Below are 9,852 nucleotides of genomic sequence, written 5' to 3' on the forward strand. Positions count from 1 at the left end.
CAATCCCCACAGGCTCGGTCGGCCCCAGGATGCTCGTTCCATCCAGCCACCCCGGCCAGAAACCTGTGACCCCTCCCAGTCCTCCTTCCCCCAGCGGCCATGTCCGAAGCCCTCTCCAAAGTCTACTGGTGTTATTGCTTGACTGTCTGCGGGCACATCCAGGTCTTCCTCGTCTCAGCCACCACCTTCCCTCACCAGGACTTCTGGCCTTTAACCTGTCCACTTCTGCCCCCTCTGCTCCAAGACAAAAACGTGACTGTTGCTCCTACGCTTAAACCTTTGTGATGGCTCCCGTCTCAGGACAGAGCTCATCACCCTAAACCGCCTTCCAGCTCTGGCCGACTGCTCCAGTCTCGCTCTGCCCTACTGTCCACGCACATGCTGTTCCCATTCGTTCACTCATTCACTCACCCACTCAGCAAATAACTTCCATTTATTTGTCTGTTTGTTTGTTTTTAGGGAGATTTTTGCTATAGGGCACATGCACTTGCCAGAGAGAGACAGAGAGACAGAAAGCGAGAAGTACCCCCTGGGAGGATGGCCAGGCTGCAATTCCTTCTCCTCCATTCTCCTTTTGAGATCTTGGGCAAGCACGTACAAGTGCCTGGCATGAGTTTTAAGCTGCCAGGTCTGGGACGCAAACTGCGGTTGACTACGTGGGAGTCCAGCGAGCAAAGAACTTTTAAAGATCTGCTATACTTCAAGAATGACCGTGGCTTGGGGACCAGCAGTTAGCGTAATGTTTATGTTGCTGGACTCCCATGTAGTCGACTGCGGTTCGCGTCCCTGACCTGGTGGCTTAAAACTCACTCCGCGTGCGTGTGCGTGCGTGCCCAAGATCCCGAGAGGAGAATGGAGGAGAAGGGATTGCGGCATGGCCATCCCCTCGGGGGGTGATTTCTCGCTTTCTGTCTCTGTCTCTCTGATCCCACATGGCTGACAGAGGTTTGAATCCTCTTGACATTCTTGCCAGGGCCCTGAGGTGCGAGTGTGTCTGTGTGCTCAGGAGGCACCGCGGTGGCGGATGTGGCTGGGGTGGAAGGGAGATCAGGCTGGTGACAGCCAGGTCACAGAGGGCCAGGTGGCGGGCGGCATTTCTAGAGCTGTACGTTGAAGGGGTTAAACTAGATGAGGAGGGAGAGGAGGCAATCAGGCTGATGACAGCTGAAACGCCTGTGGCCTCTTGGAGGGTCACAGTGCTGGACTGATCCCCAGTTCTCACTCCCAGCCAGCACCCTCCAGCCCTGGCAAGTTGAGCCTTGTAGGAGCCGCCAGGCTGACACAGAACTCCAGCTTTCCAGCTACAGGGGCCAGCCCGGAGGGGGCATGGACTGGGCCTTGGTGTTAGAGTCCTTCCTCGGACGTTTCTGAGGGAGGACTAAGGGTCCAGCCGGCACGGTGCAAGATGGCCTGTGTGCTCCGGCGCCCACAGAGGCCGGGTTTCTGGCTGACTGGGAAGGCTGGGGTGGGCGTTGTGCTGGGGGACCTGTTGAGGGTCAGCAGGTGACTCTCCTGCTCTGTATTTCTCTGTCATGAAAGAAAGAAATACACACACACACACACACACACGCATATAATTAAGGAAGTAAGCCAGGCCACTCCAGAGGGAGCAGCTGGCTGTAAGCTCCCCGCCACATGGGGGCGCCATTCCCCAGCAGGAGAAAGGAGGCTAGTGTGAGGGCGCCTTAAAAGACCTTCAACTAGACGAGTGTGACGTTTATTCATGTTGGGTAAATTCACCTTACCAGCTGCAGTAATATATTGCGATTGAAGTTATAAAATAAATTAAAAGAAAGAAAAAAGATGGGAACCAGCAGTTAGCGTAATGGCTATGTCGCTGGATTCCCACGTAGTCAACCGCGGTTCACATCCTGGGCCCGGTGGTTTAGAACTCACGCCAGGCGCGTGTGCATGCGTGCCCAAGATCCCGAGAGGAGAATGGAGGGCGTGACCATCCCCCCTGGGGGGTGATTTCTCGCTTTCTGTCTCTATGTCTCTCTCTGTCTGTCCGGCGAGCGCACGCCCCCTATAGCGAAAAAACCTCTCTCAAAAAAAAAAAAAAAGAAAGAAAGAAAAAAGAAAGACCCCAGAGGACATCAGGCCCAGGGTTCCTGCTCTTCCCACAACTAAGCTGGACCACCTTGACTTGGGTTCCATCAACCAATTTATCACTTCCCGGGACTTCTATCGTGGAAATATAGGACATTGAAAAAAATTTTTTTTAAAGATTTTTTTTTGCCATAGGCCTCATCATTCATCAGAGAGAGAGACAGAGATAGAGGGAAATGAGAAATCACCCCCTTCCCATCCCTGGGGTGATTGTGGCCATTGTACAACCCCTTCTTCATTCTCCTCCTGGGATGTGGACACACCCACACACGCCCGGTGTGTCGCTGCTGGGTCTGAGACTTAAACAGAGGAGTCAGTCATGTGGGATCTAATAACCACCGCGCCACCTGCTGGCCTCCACAGGACACGGGAATATTGTTCTGCCATGGCAAGGTGTTCGGGCCCCATTTCACAGGCAGTGGGAGCCATCCAAGAATTTTTAGTAGAGTGAGAGAGAGAGAGAGAGACAGAGAGAGCAAGAGATGGCCCTAGTCTGTGTTCAGGGAATAAGATTCTGAAAACAGCGTGCTGAATGCAAGCGGAAGCCAGGCTGAGATGGAGAGAAGAGAAGGCAGGAGATGGTGCCTGAACTCAGATTTACACCGGGGAAGCACACAGCCCCTCCTCCGGCCTTGGCTCTAGCAGGAGGGCTCAGGGCTGTCCACACCGCACTAGGTAGAATGGAGACTGGGAATGCGCAGCCTCCAGTGAGAGGGGCGTAGAGCCCCCGCTGCTCACCGAGGCTGCCGTGTTGATGTAGTAGTTTTTCAGGTCCGAGAACTCGGAGACGATGGTGGCGTGTGCTTGTAAGACGGCAGCGCTCATGTACAGGATGCCGGTGGTCCCGTGGTACAGGCTGTCCTGGAAACGCAGAGCAGAGCACATCCCACGTCACTCAGCGAGTACTTTTCTCACTGACTACACAGCCAGAAAGAGGGAGAACGAGGGACAAGCCCGTCCCCCACGCTCCTGCCTTTATACATTGTTTTCGGCAATGTTTCTAATGAAGTATCTGTGTAGTAAACAATAGCAGATTACTAAGCAATAATAATACAGGTTGAGTATCCCTTATCAAACACGAGTGTTTCGGATTTCAGATTTTAAAAAATACGTATTTTTGAATATTTGCAGTCGATAATGTGATAGCTTAGGGATGGGACCCAAATCTAAACACAACATTCTTGTACATTTCATACATACCTTATTCACCATAGACTGCAGGAAACTTTACGCTTAGTTTTGTATGCAACATTTTGACTGTGACCTATCATGTGAGATTACGTGTGGAATTCTCCCTTTGTGGTGTCAGACTGGTGCTCAAAAAGTTTTGATTTTTGAAACATTTTTGGAATTTTTGTGTTGAGAATGCTCAATCTGTATCAATGTTATCTCGCCTTTATCAAGTGCTTATTCTGTGCTAAGCCCTTTTCTCTGTCAACCTTGTCAACTATGAGGTAGGTATTATTTTTTACTGGGTCTTCTGAAAAGTCACGACATATTTTTCTATGCAAAAAAGTGTCATGAGTTTTGGGATGACCCAATGTTTGCCTCATTTTGGTTAAGGCCAATGAATAAATGGCTAAGCCAGGACTTGAACCTAGGCCTCATTAACTCCAAGCCCATGCTCTTACTCATTAGTGTTATGAAGACCTACAACATGCTGGGCTCTGGACCTACCCATAGACACACGTTACCTTATTTACATTTTACTGTTCATTTCATAGAGCTGCTCGTACCTTAATATAGGTCCAGTTCACTGATGAGGAAACTGAGACTTCGCTAACACATGGTAGAGCTGGTAGTCAGGTTAATCTGAGACTAGATTTCCATTTTTGAACCTCAGTGCTGAACTCTCAGCACTGTTCTTCAATTAAACAAGAATGTCACACAGTCATTAAAATGGCCATCGATTCTGGAAGGAACATCACAATGAACAAATCTGCAATCTGCAGCCTCTAATGAAACCTTCAATTGAGGGAAACTTACCACTGGATGAAAGAAAGTACTAGAGAAAGAGTTTATGGGTGACACCAGTCGCCAGGTGTGATGTGACTCCAGGCCAGTTTTGAAGCATTGCTGCTAGATCTGTTTAACTCAGATCCAGTTAAACCTTTAGCGTTAACTTCCAGCTTATGGAAATGTGGTGACTAGGGGAGAAAGGCAGGTCCATACCAGGAAGAAGCAATCGGACAACTCTAGAATGGAAACTTACAGGACTGCTCACTCAGGTTCTTCGACGTCATTGGCAAGGATAGATCTCGCTAGCCCACACTAAAGGTACCCATGACACTTAGCAACTGAGGGCAGCGTCTGGCTCTTGTGAGGATCCATATTGGGATAAGCCAACTACGAAAAGACGTTTTGGAAATAACTGGGGAACTCTGACTGCGACGTGAGTCTTAGATACACTGAGGAATTACTGTTCACTTTGCTTAAGTGTTATAAAGTGAGAAGATTTGCATTTTTTTTTTTTTGAGGCATACTGAAGGATGTGGAATAGAAAGACAAGATATCTGAGATTTGCTTTAAAATTCCACAGGAGGGCTGGCCCCATGGCCTCCTGGTTAAGGGAGCTAGAGCCCACATGGACAACTGCGTAGTTCAAATCCAGCCCTGGTGACTTGGAAATCACAGCAGGTGTGTGTGCATGCATGCCCAAAGTCTTGAAAGGAGGGGCAAATGGAGCAGAAGAGATTGCAGTGTGACCATTCCCAGTGGGAAATGTGTTCTCCCCTCTTCTCTCTGTCTCTTTACGGTAAGCACATGCACTCTCTGACCAAAGAAAAAGGAAAAAAAAAAAAAGAAAGGAAGAAAAAACAAAACAAAACAAAAAACAAGAAAAAACAAGGGCTAGATGAATCTTGAAATATACTGAAACCTTTTTTTTTTTTTTTTGAGGTTTTTGCTGTAGGGCATGTGCACTCACCAGAAAGACAGAGAGCAAGAAATCACACACACACACACACACACACACACACACACACACCCTGGGGGGGATAGCCACACTGCAATCTCTTCTCCACCACTCCTCTCAGGATCTTGGCCACGCACACACACGTACCCGGCATGACTTTAAGCCACCGTGTCTGGGACTCAAACTGCGGTTGACTACATGGGAGTCCAGCGACATAACCGTTATGCCAACTGCTGGTCCCGGAATGTACCAAAATCTTGATAATGCTAGAATCCAGGGTATGGTTACATGAAGGTCCCTAATACAATCTTCTGTACTTCTTTTTCTTTTTTTGAGAGAGAGAGAGATAGATTTATTCTATTGGGTGTGTGTGCTCGCCAGAGAGACAGAAAGCAAGAAATCTCCCCTTAGGAGATGACCACACTGCAATCCCCTCTCCTTAATTCTTCTCTTGGGATTTTAGGCACACACATACAAGCATCAGGCATGAGTTTCAAGCCACCAGGTCTGAGACTTGAACCATAGTCAGCCATGTGGGAGTCCAGTGCCTTAACCACTATACCACCCCACGATCTTCTGTACTTTTATACATGTTTTACATTGTTCAACATAGAAAATATTTAAATGGCTATCAAGATGATGTGACAATGTGAAAAAAAATTAATGATGTCATATGAAATGAAAGCACCTTTATCCAAAAATGATTCAGTATAATTAAAATATGTATGCCTTTTCTGTAAAGTCCATGTGGTATTCCACATGGGAGAATGAGCCTGTCACAGTATTGTGATGGGGCCTTTAGAAGGCAGTGATTTTTTTTTTCCTGCCAGCATTCTTTTCAATGATTTTACCATGAGTAAAGTTTAGAAAAAACATGTCAAAATGTTCTTGATCACACATGTATATTTCTTTCTTTCTTTTTTAAAAGAGGTTTTTGCCTTAGGGTGTGTGTACTGGCTGAAGAGAGAGAGAGACAGAGACAACGAGAGAGAAAGTAAGAAATCACTCCCCAGGGGTTTTGGGCATGCTCACACACACGCCTGGCATGAGTTCCAAGCCACCAGGTCCGGTACTCGAACCATGGTCGGTCATGTGGGAATCCAGTGACATAACCACTACACCATCTGCTGGTCCCACATGTGTTTATTTCTAACAGGGAAGGCAGTGGTGGGAATTAGAAGGGAAGTAAACTCTTGCAGAGAAATGCTTTCTATTTGGTCTAACAGTAAGCATGCTAACATCAAAAATCTTGGTCCCTAGGGGTGTAGCCCAAGAAGTGTCTCTACCCCCTCTCCACACACAGAAGTGCCGCTGCGTCCACCAGAGAGAAGCCACCTGCTTGTTCTTACCAGAACTCTCCAGGACTCATATCGTTTGTAGAAGCCGAGGAAGTAAGACAGCAGGAACATCAGGGAGATGAGGAACGAGGTGAGCGAGACGTACATGACCCATCCTTGCAGCAGCGGGTTTGCTACCTGGGTGGCAGCCACCAGGATCCAGACCCAGAACCCGAATATCTGCAGAGGAAAACACGAAAGAAGAGGCTTCACTTGCTGGTGTGGGACACGATTCCCTTCACAGGCGTCTCTCTTTTATGTTTCTATAAACTCTCAGGTAGTTAGGAGGAAGCAAGAAGGAAACGGGGAAAGAGGGCCCTCTGAGTCACAGTAAAGCCAGGTCCTGTTGTTGGAAAATTCCAGATGTTGACATAGAGACTGTGAACCGAAGGACTCCCAGTCAACTTGGCCTGTGGGTGTATCTTCTCAGCCCGACCAGGGTTGGCACGTACTTTTTTATACAATTCTGAGTAAGTTGCTGATGTTTAAAATGGGATATATCTCATGAAAAATCAAGATTTCTTGTGAAAACAATGGTTCTGACCACAGTAGACCATTATGCCACCAGCTGGCCCTTTCTCCAATATTCCGAGCTCCTCTTCTTCCTAGGTTCTTAGGAAGTCATTGCAGCCCTCCTTTGTTCTCCCTGTCCTCACTTCTGTTAGTTTGTGCTTTTAAACATCACGTAGACTGGTGATCTTAGGAGCCCACCTCATTTGTCTTTGTGGCTGTCAGCCAGACACAATGCCTGCCCATTCTATGTCTCCACTTAGACCTCTCTCTGCAGGGGCCAGCCCTGCACCTGTATGACCTCAGCAGTGAGCACCTCATTAACTTCTGCACTCTAGGCACCTCACTTGTCTCATGCCAGTCTCTACCCTGCCCCTCAAACACCTCATATTCAACAGGTACGAAATCTGAACTCTGCCACTTCCAAATACTTTCAGAACTCACCCTCCTGAGCTCCTGCTGAGAATGACCCATTTGGTGGAGACAGAGTGCTGGGAAGGGGTATACACAGGCCTCCAAATTTGTGCTAATATTCTGTTTCTTAAACTTCATAGTGAGTACACAGGGGTTTTTCTTTCTTTCTTTTAAGGTTTTTGTCATAGGGCTCACTGGAGACAGAGAGAGACAGAGAGAGGGAAAGTGAGAATTCACTCTCCCCAGCAGGGAGACCTATACTGCAATCCCTTCTCATCCATTATCCTTCGGGGATCTTGATAACACACACATACATGCCCAGTGTGATTTTCAAGCCACCAGGTCTGGGACTCGAACTGCAGTTGGCCATATGGTAGTCTAGCATCTTAATCACTATGCTGCCTGCTGGCCCCAGGGGTTTATCTTCTATAATGCAAGAAGACAAATTTGAAAAAGAAAAGCCTGTTGACTGTGAGACCATGGAGATTTGGGGTGAGGGGGGTCCAATGATTACTCCTAAATTTTGTGGTTTGGTGAAATTACAGAAACTTTCTATAAATTTACAAAAGAGTTGTTGGTGTACGTGACTTACATTTCTGTCCATCTCAAGACATAGCTCTTTCCCTAGTTCTCTTGCTTTGCAACATAAATTTTAGAATCAGCTTGTTGATATCTACAATATCTATCTACTGGAATTTTGTTTTAAGTTTATTTATTTCTTCCATGAATGAGAGATATTAGAAAGAAAGAGACAGATGAACAGAGAAAGTAAGAAATCACTCCCCAGGGGTTTTGGGCATGCTCACACACACGCCTGGCATGAGTTCCAAGCCACCAGGTCCGGTACTCGAACCATGGTCGGTCATGTGGGAATCCAGTGACATAACCACTACACCATCTGCTGGTCCCACATGTGTTTATTTCTAACAGGGAAGGCAGTGGTGGGAATTAGAAGGGAAGTAAACTCTTGCAGAGAAATGCTTTCTATTTGGTCTAACAGTAAGCATGCTAACATCAAAAATCTTGGTCCCTAGGGGTGTAGCCCAAGAAGTGTCTCTACCCCCTCTCCACACACAGAAGTGCCGCTGCGTCCACCAGAGAGAAGCCACCTGCTTGTTCTTACCAGAACTCTCCAGGACTCATATCGTTTGTAGAAGCCGAGGAAGTAAGACAGCAGGAACATCAGGGAGATGAGGAACGAGGTGAGCGAGACGTACATGACCCATCCTTGCAGCAGCGGGTTTGCTACCTGGGTGGCAGCCACCAGGATCCAGACCCAGAACCCGAATATCTGCAGAGGAAAACACGAAAGAAGAGGCTTCACTTGCTGGTGTGGGACACGATTCCCTTCACAGGCGTCTCTCTTTTATGTTTCTATAAACTCTCAGGTAGTTAGGAGGAAGCAAGAAGGAAACGGGGAAAGAGGGCCCTCTGAGTCACAGTAAAGCCAGGTCCTGTTGTTGGAAAATTCCAGATGTTGACATAGAGACTGTGAACCGAAGGACTCCCAGTCAACTTGGCCTGTGGGTGTATCTTCTCAGCCCGACCAGGGTTGGCACGTACTTTTTTATACAATTCTGAGTAAGTTGCTGATGTTTAAAATGGGATATATCTCATGAAAAATCAAGATTTCTTGTGAAAACAATGGTTCTGACCACAGTAGACCATTATGCCACCAGCTGGCCCTTTCTCCAATATTCCGAGCTCCTCTTCTTCCTAGGTTCTTAGGAAGTCATTGCAGCCCTCCTTTGTTCTCCCTGTCCTCACTTCTGTTAGTTTGTGCTTTTAAACATCACGTAGACTGGTGATCTTAGGAGCCCACCTCATTTGTCTTTGTGGCTGTCAGCCAGACACAATGCCTGCCCATTCTATGTCTCCACTTAGACCTCTCTCTGCAGGGGCCAGCCCTGCACCTGTATGACCTCAGCAGTGAGCACCTCATTAACTTCTGCACTCTAGGCACCTCACTTGTCTCATGCCAGTCTCTACCCTGCCCCTCAAACACCTCATATTCAACAGGTACGAAATCTGAACTCTGCCACTTCCAAATACTTTCAGAACTCACCCTCCTGAGCTCCTGCTGAGAATGACCCATTTGGTGGAGACAGAGTGCTGGGAAGGGGTATACACAGGCCTCCAAATTTGTGCTAAGACAGAGAGAGGGAAAGTGAGAATTCACTCTCCCCAGCAGGGAGAGCTATACTGCAATCCCTTCTCATCCATTATCCTTCGGGGATCTTGATAACACACACATACATGCCCAGTGTGATTTTCAAGCCACCAGGTCTGGGACTCGAACTGCAGTTGGCCATATGGTAGTCTAGCATCTTAATCACTATGCTGCCTGCTGGCCCCAGGGGTTTATCTTCTATAATGCAAGAAGACAAATTTGAAAAAGAAAAGCCTGTTGACTGTGAGACCATGGAGATTTGGGGTGAGGGGGGTCCAATGATTACTCCTAAATTTTGTGGTTTGGTGAAATTACAGAAACTTTCTATAAATTTACAAAAGAGTTGTTGGTGTACGTGACTTACATTTCTGTCCATCTCAAGACATAGCTCTTCTTTT

The 9,852-nt window shown here is 47.3% G+C and overlaps 1 protein-coding gene across 1 annotated transcript in view; it reads right to left on the minus strand.

Annotated features, from left to right (window-relative positions):
• MALL (mal, T cell differentiation protein like) overlaps nucleotides 1-9,852 on the minus strand; it is a 43,580-nt gene that overhangs the window by 4,834 nt on the left and 28,894 nt on the right. The window contains exons 2-3 of the mRNA XM_006156626.3: nucleotides 8,408-8,575; nucleotides 2,848-2,970 (exon numbers count right to left, since the gene is read on the minus strand). Of these exons, the coding sequence (XP_006156688.1) occupies nucleotides 2,848-2,970; nucleotides 8,408-8,575 (291 nt within the window). The remainder of the gene's footprint in view (nucleotides 1-2,847; nucleotides 2,971-8,407; nucleotides 8,576-9,852) is intronic.

The sequence above is a fragment of the Tupaia chinensis genome, unplaced genomic scaffold (assembly GCF_000334495.1).
Source record: "Tupaia chinensis unplaced genomic scaffold, TupChi_1.0 Scaffold000511_1, whole genome shotgun sequence".
Lineage (NCBI taxonomy): Eukaryota > Metazoa > Chordata > Mammalia > Scandentia > Tupaiidae > Tupaia > Tupaia belangeri.